The sequence below is a fragment of the Hydra viridissima genome, unplaced genomic scaffold (assembly GCF_058129835.1).
Source record: "Hydra viridissima isolate aposymbiotic clone 2 unplaced genomic scaffold, HvirCarnegie_v1 scaffold_6, whole genome shotgun sequence".
NCBI lineage: Eukaryota > Metazoa > Cnidaria > Hydrozoa > Anthoathecata > Hydridae > Hydra > Hydra viridissima.
The window spans coordinates 16039076-16053601 of record NW_028324305.1 but is presented as its reverse complement, the minus strand read 5'-3'; the positions used below and the strand labels follow the sequence as shown (position 1 = coordinate 16053601).

The 14526-nt window shown below is 31.2% G+C and overlaps 1 protein-coding gene across 3 annotated transcripts; it reads left to right on the top strand.

Moving 5' to 3' along the window:
- The first annotated feature begins 589 nt into the window (after positions 1-589).
- Positions 590-14069, top strand: LOC145190081 (solute carrier family 12 member 2-like). Of its 3 annotated transcripts, XM_090090807.1 has the most exons (10): positions 590-729; positions 7193-7306; positions 8737-9149; positions 9274-9520; positions 9826-10505; positions 11283-11587; positions 11867-12053; positions 12178-12472; positions 12979-13254; positions 13371-14069. In XM_090090807.1, exons 3-10 carry the CDS (start codon positions 8763-8765, stop codon positions 13964-13966), a joined length of 2973 nt encoding a protein of 990 aa, XP_089946933.1. In that variant the 5' UTR covers positions 590-729; positions 7193-7306; positions 8737-8762; the 3' UTR covers positions 13967-14069. The 3 variants fall into 3 exon arrangements, with proteins under 3 accessions (XP_089946933.1, XP_089946935.1, XP_089946934.1); XM_090090809.1 differs by lacking the exons at positions 12979-13254; positions 13371-14069 and adding an exon at positions 12787-12866; XM_090090808.1 differs by lacking the exon at positions 7193-7306 and having other exon boundaries at positions 601-729.
- The last annotated feature ends 457 nt before the right edge of the window (positions 14070-14526 follow it).

Genomic DNA, 14526 nt, shown 5'->3' with positions numbered 1-14526 from the left:
TTCAAAACAAAAACGCCACCAGTTCCGTTTCTATCCAGTTACGAAATATAATGGTGTAAGTCAATTAAGTCGTCAAGTCGTCAAGATTAATGAAAGTCAGAATTTGTCTTACTTATTCAAATAGAGTTGTAAAAAAGAAAAAGCAAATTTTTGTTATAGAAATAATATCCTTGGCTTAAAAAAAAAAAAAATGTAAAAGCAAAAGTTTGCAATAAGTTTTTTTGAAGTAAATTTGAATTTGGCATTCATGATTTTAACTTGTAGCGCACTAATATTTGCAAATGTATATTACAATATCTTATAATAAGGTTATATAATTATTAATTACGTGATTGCTTTCAAGCTAAAAATAACTTGAAACTTTTGAGTAAAATTATAAAAATAAGTACAAAATATTTCAAGATTTATATTTTAAAAATCAAAAACATTTTTGTGTAAAATGTTAAATTTATTACCAAAGTTTTAAAAGCGTAGATCTCAACTCAATGGCATTGTAATTACGCCTTGCATTTTCTTAAACTCTTGAATGACTAAACTCTTGAATGACGAAGTCAGTAGCGTCATTAAAATTAACATTCCCAGTGTACGGAAAGATAATGAGATAATCGTACCATACACAAAATCGACGAATAACATGATATACAGATGAGTAAAAGAAATTCGTTAAAAAAGTCGCGTCAATGAAACCCTTCTAAAGTTTTTATATCATTGAATGCCAGAATTTTTTCGGTAAGTTTTCACCTTGTGTTTCAAAATACGTTTCATAATTTAAAACTAAATTTTATGAAAGTTATAACCGTTTGAAAAAAAATTCTTTTTTTAAATCGAACCCGTAATTCAGCAAAATCACGCATATTAAACAGACCCCCTCCACCTTCTCAAAAAAAAACAACAAAAAAAAAAACAATAATAACAACAATCAAATCAATTCGCGAGGTTACAATTTTTTTGTTCCATCTCTCATTTTAAAAGTTGGGAGAAAATGAGCTATTAATTTTAGTAAACAATGATTACTTTTAAAATAAGCTTTATTTTTAATTTTTTTTTTCTAAATAATTTGTTTAAACATAAATTGTTTAAATTCATAAGTTATTATATCTTTATAAATGAAAGCTAAAATTTTAAGTAATTTTTACTTTTAGAAAAAAATCAAAACTTTCCACCATCGTTTAAACTTGGAGATAGAACAAAAAAAATCCAACCTCGCGAATCGCTGAACTAAACAATATTTTAAACCTTTTCATCTTGATTTTATTATAGAACAGTTAAAAGATCACATACAAAAATCTCTAAGCAAATTTTTTTACGAATTCGTTTTTAAGAATTATAAATTTTTTATCACCTGCAACTATTTCTGGATTTACTCTAATTTTTGTGAGTTTAGTTGTTTTACTAATATGCGACTGAATTACTTGTTATATTGATAAAACTGATGCCACTATGATTCCTTAGAAGCCATCAATAATTTTAAAATGAGATAGAAGGTGCTTTAGGCCAAAAGTTTAACCTCTCAATTTTTGTGCATGGTACTTGAATGTAAACTGAGCGTGGAAAAGTAAAAATTAAAATTTGAAGTACTAAGTTTAAAAATAATCCACTAAAAAAATCATAAAATCCAGCTTCTTGCAGATGTAATGCCAATGGTTAAACATGGATATCTCCCACAATGTTAAACTTAAAATACTGTAAAAGTAAGAAGTAGTGATGTGTGAGTGCGTTTGTGTGCGTGCGTGAGTCTTTTTGTAAATAAATGCTTCTTAAGATGCTTATTAAAAATGTGAGGCTTTAAAGAAAAAAATATTTATTGGAAAGACTATTATATGGTATACAGTAAATATTTATTATCAAAGTATTTTATAGTAAGATAAAAAATTATCATAGTAGTCAGTTAGCAAAGTACAATCCTGTTTAACAGGCTAATATAGTAGTGCATTCTCATGTTTAAAGATGCAACATTCCTTTTTAGTTGCTCAGAATGAAATGGGGTTCAATTTAGATGTTTTAAATCTGAATGTTTTTTAAAATTTGCAGTGTTTCATTTGTTGAAAAAAGATCTGCTCCCAACCTTGATGTAGAACAATTTTCAAATAGATTTTAAATGTAGTAATGATAAATTATAGTTAAATATATTTACCCAAAGAAGAGTGAAATTTGTTTATAAATGGCCCCTGAGGTGAGCAGCTATCATGTGCAAGGTATCATGGTAAAATACTCTTCAAAATCATATTTTTGTAAACGTTTATAAGTATTAGTATAAACACGGTAATTAAGGTCAAACTTCATGGCAAATGTACCATCAACAACCCTCTTTAAGCATGTAATACAGAATATAAATGCTTCAAATACTAGGGCAGCAACAGTAGCTGCCAGACTTTAAAAAGCTCAGAATCTTCTTAAAATCGTGTCCATCCCATGTATTTCTACTTCTTTTTCGAATTCTATGTCTTCTGGACCACAAATCAAAGCTTTTTCTCCAAGTTAAACATGGATCAGTTAAAATATTTCCCGTATTAAAAAGTTCAAGCCGGGTTATGAACTTCAAACGTGATATCATTAAAGATATTTTTAAAGATATATTATGTTGGCCATAAATCATGGGGTTTTAGGAGGTACTCAAAAAGTGTCCTCCGCTTTATAAGATAATATTTAAATATCTGGCGTCATTTGTTGTTTAAATATTCATTGGTGGAATCAGAAATCGATAATTTTTCGTCTTTGGCGTTTAATTTATGTTTATTTTTTTTAACAACGTTTAACGATGTTAATTGTTAAGATCATTGAATTAGTAATTATTACCATCGAATCTCTCACATATTTTCTATATAGCTTCATTTGTCATGGAGCTCTGGTCTTGTGGAACAACTCTTGTGTTTTGTGCTGCTGAATTTATTTTCTCACTTTGAATTTGAATATATAGAAATCTTATAAGTTTTTTTATAGAAAATTTGGATTTTTTTAGAGAAGAGCAAGTTATTTTTTGAGTCACACGGGTGTTCTTTGAGGAAAAACAAGCTAAATATTTTATATAAGGTTTTCAATGTAACGTGGTGAACCAAATCCAACGTTGGCCTATGAAACAATGTGACTTCATTCCAATTGAAAGGTGACCATAATCGAAAATTTTACTTGTTCAGTGGTATTGTATCACCAAAGAATCACAAAATCATATCGTATCACGTTAAAAAGAAATTTATCAGACTAACCATTGCAATTCTTTTAACAAATTTTTGGCAACTGAGTAAAAAACAACTCTTGGGGAAAATGATATTTGGTCTAGGAATTAATTCGTGCGGTTTTCAATTGAAAATTGAAGGTTTATTTCAAAAACTAAATGGATGAATACATTAATGAAAATAGTGTCCATCGCTAGTCACTACTTTTGCCCATCTTTCCGGCAATTTACGAATTCCGTGTCGAAAAAATGCTTCATCCTTAGAAGTGATCCAATCAGAGACCCATTTTTCGATATTTTCTAAAGAAGTGAAGCGCTGTCCAATCAAATCGTTATACATGCAATCGAACAAGTGGTAGTCAGAAGGAGCAGTGTCCGGAGAATACGGCGGGTGGGGTAACACTTCCCATCCGACATTTTCCAAATAGTTTTTGACAGGTTTTGCGACATGTGGTCGAGCGTTATCATGCTGAAAAATGAGTTTATCATTTCTGTTACCCCAATCTGGTCGTTTTATGACCAGAGCTTGCTTCAAATCCATTAATTGTTGTTCTCCATTAATAGTTTCACCAGGTGTCAGAAGCTCATGGTACACCACACCTTTCATATCCCACCATATACACAGCATAACCTTTGCACAGTGAATATTCTGTTTGGGTTGTGATGGACCTGGTTCACCTGGCTTTACCCAGGCCTTTTTTCGTTTAGGATTCTCGTAATAAATCCATTTCTCATCACCAGTAACGATTCGATGCAAAAATCCCTTTCTTTTTTGTTTTTCAAGCAGCAATTCACAAACGGTCTTTCTTCTTTCCACGTCTCTGTCTTTCAATTCATGGGGAACCCAATGAGAGATTTTTTGAATCATACCCATGGCTTTGAGGCGTCTGGAAACTGTTGATTGTTCAACTCCTAACGATTTTGCAAGGTCCTCTTGCGTTTGACAAGAATCCTGATTGAGCAATGCTGCCAATTCTGTATCTTCAAATTTTTTCGGCTGTCCTGGTCGCTCTTGGTCTTCCAAACAAAAATCACCACTTTTAAACCGTGCAAACCACTTCTGACACGTTCGCTCAGCTAGAGCATAGTCACCATAAACTTCAACCAAAATACGATGACTTTCGGTAGCACTTTTCTTCATGTTAAAGTAATGAAGAAGAATCCCCAGCAAAAACACTTTATCAGGAACAAAAATCGACATTATCAGTTAAATTAAAAATAGTGTTGTTTACGCTTAAATCAAATGATTTATAATGAAAATGATGCGCAATAACAGTGATCTTCGCACGCATGCGTGGCTAAACAAAACGCTGAGACAATAAGCTAGTTTCGTAATCCCTTGTCAAACCGCACGAATTAATTCCTAGACCAAATACAATGTCATGTTTTAAAAAGAACCTTTTGAAGTTTTATAGCTATGATTACAAGTTCGTCGGTAAGGTCAGTCGTACGATATTACATCATCATCTTTCACGTTTGACCCCCTGTAAATTGCACAATAGGTATAAATAATTTTTCGTAATTAGGGGTTGACAGCTGCCGTTCCAGCTTAGGTTGACATTAAAAACTTTGGTTAAGTTATATAAATGAAATGATTTTTTAGGGCAACTTTAAAATATATTCTCTGTGGTTAATTTGTTGAGCGATTAAAAATGACTATCGTGAATAAATCCTGGGGTCACTACTATAAAACTCATTCCGATCGGAACTTAAAAAATCGTAAACCCGATGAATTTCTTCGGATTCGACAAAATTGGCGTAAACCCGATAATCCCTAATTGCCTCTACTATAAACATTTTTTTTCGTATCGTAAAAACTTTCCGACGAAAATATTAGCGGTTCATGAAAAACAAAAAGATATTATCTAGTTAATCCATTGTTTTTTTACATTTTGTTTTGTTTATATTATGGACAGTTGTGCAAACTTTCAACTAAATGCCACAAGAAAAACAAATTTCAAAAAAGAAATGTAAATAAACCCAATATCCTTATCTTAAATATACATTATGCTTATTTCCAATAATGAATCTTTCTGTGCAACTACCACAGTCCTACGTTCATATGTTTTAGGAGTTTTAAGACGTCCTTTATCAATTTACAAGGCCAGCTAATCAATGTTTTATTAAACGATTAAAACGATTAAATAGTTATAAGAAATTTTTTTCACTGTAATTTTCCTATGTTATAAACATACCACAAGGGCAATAATTATATGTCTTAGAACTTCCAATAAAAATTTTTTTTCCCCTAAGGCATAACAAAGACAGGCCACAATTAAAAAGTAATTTTAAAGTAGTGAAATTATTATCATGTTAAATAATTTTCATCACATTACATCAAAGTTATTCTTTATTGTTATTGCTGCCTGTACTATTCTCACACATAGTTCATTATATTTAATGTGCTTTAATGTTTTTTATCCAAGGAGACAGAAAAAAGACGCTTACATAGCTCGAGTGTCATTTAGTTTGTCACAAAAATTTGGCAGACTGGATTAAACAATTCAAAGATGTTTTAATGAGAAGATTTGGTAAAAAGTCACAGATGGCTTAAAAACACCAAAAGTTACCAATCTTGAAAAAAACCTGAACTTGAAAATGGACTCCCCATTCCAAACATCTACTACCTAAGACATGTAATAATTTCTTACATTTCCAAAAGTATTCTAAACCTAGTTTAAAATTAGATTACCAATTTTTATTCACATTAGATGTTAGTTTGGTTTGTTAGAAGCAGGATCAATTTTGACCAGACAAAATGTATTGGTCCTGAATGCAACTTATTATAAGCCCTTAAAAGGAAGCCTTCGCCACTTCTACTACTCTATAAATAACAATAAATACCTTTAAAAAGCATCAAAAAACATCCTAAAAGTTGTAACAGCAAACTAAAATTGAACAATTCGATTCCATTTATTTAAAATTTTTTTTAGGAGAAATTAAAGTAATAATCAAGCTTGCTCTGGCCAATCGAACAACTTTATTTGTTGTCTCCTGAATAGTTTAATTCTCTTTTTAATCATTTAGTGTAAGTTTGTAGGAGAAAGTCAATGGTTATCATATCCTTGATAATTTTACTTTATAAAAAGTATTGCTTTAGTACCACCTGTCTTAGTTGACCCCTAGATGCCATTTACACATTTTGTAAGTTGTAAAATTTGTGTCATTTTTACTAAAATAAAAATTGCCAGGTATCAGTTTTAGTTACCTGACAATATTTTAATATAGTAAAAGTGACCTATAGCCCAAGTTGTAAATGGTTCTGTAAAAAAGTTGAAAAAAGTAAGAAATTTATTTAAATGTAAAAAAGTTGAAAAAAGTAAGAAATTTATTCATGCCCAAATTCATATTTTAAATTTCTTACCCACTGTTGATTATCTGTTGTCGAGGCTGACAGTGAAAAATGAAATGCCGAACTTTTTATTCTAATTTTGTCAATGAGAAATGTTAGAGATTGAGTTTGATTTCTGTTTTTGTTTTCAAAACAAGAAACTGTTAAAAAAAAAAGCTAGCTCAAATTATCGGATTTACGATTTCCGCTACACAAAGATCGCGTAAACTTTAATTGGGTTTTTACGCTGAAATTAGCGGAAATTACGAAAAAAAATGTTTATAGTAGCAATCCGCTCATTTCAGCGGGTTTCAGATGAAATTGTCGTGAATTCCGATTGGAATGAGTTTTATAGTAGTGACCCCTGATCAATGACTAAAAGGATTTATTGAATCAAGTTTTATGATATAGGAAAAATGGTTTCTCCGATATGTGATATCAGCTTTTTTGAGTTTATTAAAAGATGACATTGATTTTACATAGCTGCCTTATAAAGAATTCAAATATGATTAAATTTTTGATTAGAACTATATTTGTATTGTTAATTATTTTTATTTTTCTTACATTTTTGTTTTGAATACTTTTCAGTTTATTGTTTTATGTTTGTTTTATATGAAGTTTATAAACTTGTTAAAAGCTCATTTAATTTTGTTATGAAGACTCCATCTTAGATGGTTGCTTCCATTTAGATGCGCCACTGATTAAATGGATAATTACATGAATCATAGATGTTAGTCGTATTAAAAGGAGTGATCTTTTATCTTCGTAGGATGAATTAACAAGGAATCATAGCAGACAAACAAGTATAAATGTTTTTATATGATAAAATTGATAAAATGATCAAGTTTGAGAAAAAAACTTTAAAATCTGATTTAACTTTAACTTAAACAAGTTATTTTCACACCACTACCACCACCACCACCACCACCACCACCACTGCCCCACTCCACCAAAAAAAAATGAATGGGTTGCGGGTGTTGAATATTGCTCCGACCGGGTATTTCAAGTCAAGGGTACAAATTACAAGGCCTGAACAAATTAAAAAAGCGTTAAACGATAAAAAAAAAAAAAAAAAAAAAAAGAAAGTACAAAAAAAATCTTCTCGAAAAAAATTCTATAAAAAGAAAGTTTTAAACCCAACTTACGTCACAACTAAACGTCATAACCATCATGTGTATATATATATATATAAGTCATAGTTTCAAATAGTCTGGAAATTGTGGTCGTAAATTACCGATTTTATTCAAAGAGTTGACATTCTGCTGATGTAAAAGCAGAAGGTATTAAACTATACCTAACAGTAATAATGCATATACAATAATTCATTCAGAAAAATATTTTTAAACTTAGCACGTTGCATTAGATATTTTAGTAAACAAAAACTTTTATAAAAATAAAATGTTAATATTGGATACTAGAGAAGTAAATTTGTTATTTCTTTTGTCCCTGCATAGATACCGATAGTTACCGATAGTTATCAATAGAGTTTCCATTACTAATTTAACTGTAAATTTTTTAAAAAACCATTAAAAGTTAAACTTACTTAAGTGCATATTTCTACGTATGACAGTAGGTATGTAACTACACATTAAAGAAGATGCAGTCTTTTCAACATACCTATGAGTACAAAAAGTCATACACAAGATATAAATTATAATACTTGTACAATTAAAAAACTATGATATATTTACTTTCCTTGAATTATTTTCAGTATGATGACGTTTGCAAATATACAAACTCCTGATTTCGTGTTTTTTTAATCCTTCGTCAATCTCTATCACATCAAATAAGAAGTATTTATTTCCGTCTCCAATTAACGCTGCATTTGTCTCATTTTTTGTTGGAATGCGAAGTATAGACAAACCAATAGTATTTCAAGAAACTAGACAACTGAATGCAACATAACCCCCGGCATTTATGTCTTCAAAGAAAAATAAAATTACAATTATCTTCTTGAAATACTTGATTTATTTATATTGGATGAAGTTTAAAGGAGTCATTAGAATAGAGAAGAATATAAATTCATTCATAAAAACAATTCGATTGTTCCTTGTTTCCAGACTATTACAAAAGAAAAGAATGGTTGAAAGTATGCGGTTAATAAATGTTTACAACGCGTTTAACAAAACTGATAGTTCAACTCGCCCACCCACCAGAGATCAAAATTAAAAATTACTTTCAGTGAAAAAATTTAGCACCTAAGTTAAAGTAATTTCCTTGACTTGTTTTTTAGATAACGTGTAACAACTATACATAAATATGTGTGATGACTCTGCTACACCGGCAAATGAAGTGACGCTACAGGCTTTAAAGCGATTTAAAGTGACAAAATATACAAATGAGGAAAAATTATCTCATTTGAACGAAAAAGTTAGCAAGATAAATGAGGTGACCATAATCGAAAATTTCAATAGCGATATATGCGACCAAGATGTCACTATAAAGGAAAAAAATGAGAGAGATAAAGATAATGGGTCGATGGCAAACTTTGATCTTGATGAAATTAATTACTTAACGCACGATGCAATGCCATTATCAATATATTATCGGAATGAAGACTCGAATAACAGAATATGTGATAAAAGACCAACCTTAGAACAGCTACACAACGGTGATTTTCTGAAAAGCGCAAAACTGCAACAATCTGTAAGATTTTTATAAATCCCCCCCCCCCCCCCTTCTCCCCCGTTTTAAGAGCTTGCACTAATCTATTTTATAGCGTTAAATACATTTCTAACTCTCATTAAAGTAAAATGTTTTACACTTGTAGAAGTTATCTGACAAAAAACAATCCGTTGATATTGAAAACCGGTCAGCTAAATTTGGTTGGGTAAAAGGTGTTCTGATCCCAACAATTCTGAATATTTGGGGTGTAATACTCTTTTTGAGATTGCCATGGGTTGTTGGTGAAGCAGGAATTCTAATGGCCTCTGGTATTGTGCTTTTAGCAACTACTGTTACCACGTTAACAACTTTATCAATGTCAGCCATTTGTACCAACGGCGAAGTTAAAGGAGGTGAGTGATTTTTAATTTTCTCTGATTACTTTAAAAATAAAACTCGCCCGTTTAATTTTTAAGATAACATAAAGTGGCCAACATACTGTAATGAACAACCAAACAATTAAGATCATTGTTAAATAAGATAATGCTTTAAGTTTTACCAACAGAATGATTTATATTTCAACTTCAATTTTATAATGATTGTTATGGTTGTGATGTATCTATAAGAAAACTTTCTATTTAAAAGTTATTTCTCAACAATGCTTTTCAAATTACCTTGGGAATATTTTCATTAGCTTTATATAGTTTTCATAATTTAGGGGGAGCTTATTACATGATTTCTCGAAGTCTTGGTCCTGAATTTGGTGGTAGCATTGGAGTAATATTTGCAATAGCCAATGCAGTAGCTGTATCATTATACTTGGTGGGGTTTGGGGAAACTATTCAGTCACTTTTAGAGCGTTACGATTTTATTTTGGTCAGCCGTACTAATGACATAAGAATTATTGGACTAGTTGCTTTAATCTTTATATTTTTTCTTGCAATAATTGGCTTAAACTGCGTTATTCACGTGCAATCCATGTTGTTAGCATTACTTGTAGTAGCTATTTTAAGTGTTTGTATAGGAACTATCCATCCGTCATTGGGACAAAGCAGAGAAGTGCTAAGAGCGATTGGTCTGACCTCTTACAATTATGATACTTTTAAAGAAAATTTAAAACCGCTTTTTCGAGACAGTTCTGGCTTCTTCGGGGTATTTGCAATATTCTTTCCTGCAGTTACAGGAATAATGGCTGGTGCAAATCTTTCTGGAAATCTAAAAGACCCGTCTAAGTCCGTGCCACGAGGTACACTCCTTGCGATTTTAATTACCTCGTCTGTTTATATGGTTTTATGCTGGCTGTTGGGTGCAACTGTGATGCGTGAAGTTACGATTGTTACATTGGCTACGATTCCCCATAAAAATGAAACAGCTTTTGGTTTACTAAATGATCTCCAAGTAAGAATTTAAACGCAAAAAAGTTTTTAGTTTTTCTAATTTTATTACTTGCATTGTATTGAATTAAGAAAAGTACTTAATCGCGATTCGGTGCCATTGAATGAGACGGCAGTATGTCGAACATTTCAAGAAACTTTGGCGCAAAAAAATATTAATGATGATTGAAGGCATAGTTCAATGCTAAAATCATAGTTGGTTTTTTTTTTAAGTATTTAGTTATCAATTTTGTTGCCTACATTCTTTGGCTTTCTACCCCTTCTTTTAGTAATTCGTTCATTCGAGTAAAAGCTGAAAAATTAAAAAAAAAAAGCAGAATTAATGGTTTTCTCATCTGAGGAGAGATTCATTTTCAAATAGAAGTAAACCTTTAAATTTATTTATAGATTTATTTCAAAAAGTTTAAGTAAAATTGCTCGACACTGGAGACCCCCAAATTACTGTTTATCGTATATATCTAAAAATTAAAAAAAAAAAAATTCAGAATCTAACCTATGGTGGTTTATAAGACTTAGGGTATTACTTCAATTGCGAATATGCAAACGCATTTCTAAAACAACTGAGAAGAATTGACAGTTGTGTAGCCGCTGAAGGCTGTGCTCAAACCGTAACGCTGTACGGAAACCAATCTTAATATTCGTTGAGGAATCAAAATAAATTACCAAGATTAAATTTCTACGCAGTTTTTGAACAAATTTGCTAATTAGATTAGGTTACGCTTTTTAACTACGTATATTGTTCTTCCATCATTTGTGTTCAGTTTCCTCTTTTTCAATCTAGATTATGGAGAAAATATCTCTCTGGGGACCACTTGTGCAAGTGGGGATTATTTGCGCTACGCTTTCGTCTGCAATATCTTCACTTGTGAGTGCGCCGAAGGTCTTCCAAGCTGTTTGTAAAGATAAGATTTTTCCGTATATTGAAGTGTTTGGTAAAAGCTATGGAGTGAAGCGAGAGCCCAGAAACGCTTACATAGTAACTTTTGTATTTGCAGCAAGCTTCATTGCAATTGGTGATGTGAATTTAATTGCTCCGATTATCTCTAATTTCTTTTTAATGGGATATGCGTTAGTCAATTACTCAGTGTAAGTGCAATTGTTTTTGATACACGTCATTGATTGGGCGGGGGGGGAGCCACAGTGCAGCTCACGCTAGCATTTGATATTTTATTCAAATTTATAATTTTATGCTTTTAAAACAAAGTTGGATTACTTTACTTATCTAAATTTGTGTTAGGGTTTTCAACTCATTTGACTCGATTTGAAAAAAGTTCCACTATAAATGTTTAAGGTTTTTAATGTCACTTTTTTCTTCGCTAAATATGAAAAGCAAAAAAAAAAGAAAATATCTTTTTATTTTATAAGATTTATCTCTTCACTTTCAAAATCACCCGCATGGAGGCCTTCATTTAAATACTTTAACGAATGGATGTCCCTCTTTGGCTTCTTGCTATGCATAGTTATTATGTTTCTTATCAACTGGTGGGGAGCTTTAATAACTCTTCTCTTTGTAACTATTTTGTACAAGTTCGTTGATATTCGCAAACCGAACGTAAGTGTTTTTGATAAAGAAAAATTTGTTGGAAGCACGTTTTTCTCTTTTTGATTCTTTTTGTTTGTAGCAGTAAATTTGTTTTTTACGGTTGATGACGTGGCTTAGATTTAAATATTTTTAGGTTAATTGGGGTTCATTGAAGGGTGCGCACACTTATCTTCAAGCTCTTAGATTAATGCGACGTCTTGAGGCTATTGAAGAGCATGTCAAAAATTATAGAGTCCAGGTTCTCTGTTTAAGTGGTCAACCATCCTTGCGTCCTAATCTTGTTCACTTCGTTTCGCACCTTACAAATCGGTTTGGCTTATTAGTATGCGGTGAAGTAACAAATGCCTTGCCGTCGGCATTAATCAAGAGTGATGAAGCAATTTGGTTGAAACGCAATAACATTAAAGCGTTTCATCAAATTATACAAAGTAAGTGTGGCTAATCTCTTTTTATGGAACGGAAAAAAAACTTTAAATTAGTTTTCTCTCTCATTTTTAAACGGGGGGTTTATGTGTAAAGTAAAGGAATTTTTATCGGCTGTTGGGAACATAGAGGAGGTTAATTAAGCGAAAAAATCTTTTTTACTGGTTTGGATTTGATAAATTTTTACACCTACTTAGTTACAAAATATATCTTATTAAGTATGCTTATAATAATTATTTTTTAAAGTATAATTATGCAATTAAATTATAACAGTTACAAAAAAAAAAAAAAAATCAACGTAAAATAATTTATGCCACAGAAAAAAATATCGGAAAAGGAGCAAAATATACCGTATTAAGTATGCTTATAATAATTATTTTTTAAAGTATAATTATGCAATTAAATTATAACAGTTACAAAAAAAAAAAAAAAAAACAAATCAACGTAAAATAATTAAATTATGATTAATAATAATTAAAAAATTAAATTAAATTATTCAATTATGCCATAGAAAAAAATATCGGAAAAGGAGCAAAATGCCTCCTTCAGGCAGTTGGTCTTGGAAAACTTAAGCCGAATACGCTAATGATGGGTTTTATGAATCGATGGCAAGATGCTACTGTAGATGAAGTGACTCAATATGTTCAAATAGTCCACGATGCTTTTGATCTGAATTACGGTGTTGGTATATTACGTACTAGAGACGGTTTTGAAACAATGGAAAATGCTGCTGATGTAGTTGTTTATGAGGAAGGCGATGATAATCATGCAGATAATGACACGATGGGTAAGAAGTCTTTTTTGTTGCCCAATACTTGCAAATGTCTTCAAAATTGCCTTTAAGTTTTCAGCTTGTAGAACACTTTTAGAAAACATTTGCATATCTTCACTTTCTTAATACAGGTTTGAATGAAAAACAGATTCAAGATCAAAAAGCTCCCAAAGTAGATTTTCCTAAAGAATCACTCTTTACTTTTGAAAAAATGCATAAAGGTTACATAGACATCTGGTGGCTTTATGATGATGGTGGATTAACTATCTTGGTCTCGTACCTTTTAACTCTCGACAAGCACTGGACGGGCTGTAAACTTCGCATATTTACCCCAGCATCGAAAAATAATGTTCAAGCTAATCAAATTAAGATGACTAGTTTGCTGAACAAGTTTCGAATTAATTTCTCTAGCGTAGTGGAGTTCAGCGGTATTAACACCCTTCCTAGCGACCAGAGTGTGAACAAGTTTAAAAAACTTCACAATGGGAATCATCTACCCATAAACGAACCGTTGGATAAGAAAACTTTACAACAGATTCGACTCGGTGAACTGTTACGTGAGCATTCAAGTAAGGCTGATCTGGTATTAATCTCTTTGCCGATCCCGAAACGATCTTTTGTAACGCCATTAATGTATATGAGTTGGCTCGAAGTATTAACAGCTGACCTTCCTCCGACATTACTTATTCGTGGAAATCATACCAGTGTTTTGACATTTCACTCGTAAAAACGGATGATAGAAATATTAAATATATGTTTTCATGTGTTCCTTTTATTAATACTTTTAACACTCGTTTTTAAACAAAAAATATTTTTTTGCCGTAATTGAATTATTTAGTAATAATTAAGCGGGAAAATTCTGAATTTAGATTTATTAGTTGTTTCTAAGTCGCGCAATGAGAATAAAAAACTCCCGGCCGTATTGTTCCTAATTTTTGATTGCTTTCTTACGTATTTATTTTTTACCCTTCTGACCCCCGTAAGACCTTCTGTAATTATACTTAATCTTATGAAACTTTTGTTTAAACTTACGCAATTTTTTGGAAAATTGGTGAAACCATTCCATAAATCAAAACGGGGATATTTTTTGAAAACATCATGACGGATGAGGCGTGTTTTGTAAGCAAAGGCAGAAAGTTTTTCGTAATGAAAAAAGGTATTATGAGAACACGATAAGCATGATCGAATGGTTTCGACATTTAGTATAAATAAAATTTTTTATGAACAAATCAAATTGTGACACAATCTTATGTTGCGCAAATATGAATAATCTCTTAAAGCTTAACT

Coding starts and splice junctions, on each gene's coding strand:
- LOC145190081 (XM_090090807.1), top strand. CDS start 8,763: ATGTGTGATGACTCTGCTACACCGGCAAATGAAGTGACGCTACAGGCT. Junction 9,521..9,825: donor CAACGGCGAAGTTAAAGGAG/GTGAGTGATTTT, acceptor TTCATAATTTAG/GGGGAGCTTATTACATGATT. Junction 11,588..11,866: donor GCGTTAGTCAATTACTCAGT/GTAAGTGCAATT, acceptor TTATTTTATAAG/ATTTATCTCTTCACTTTCAA.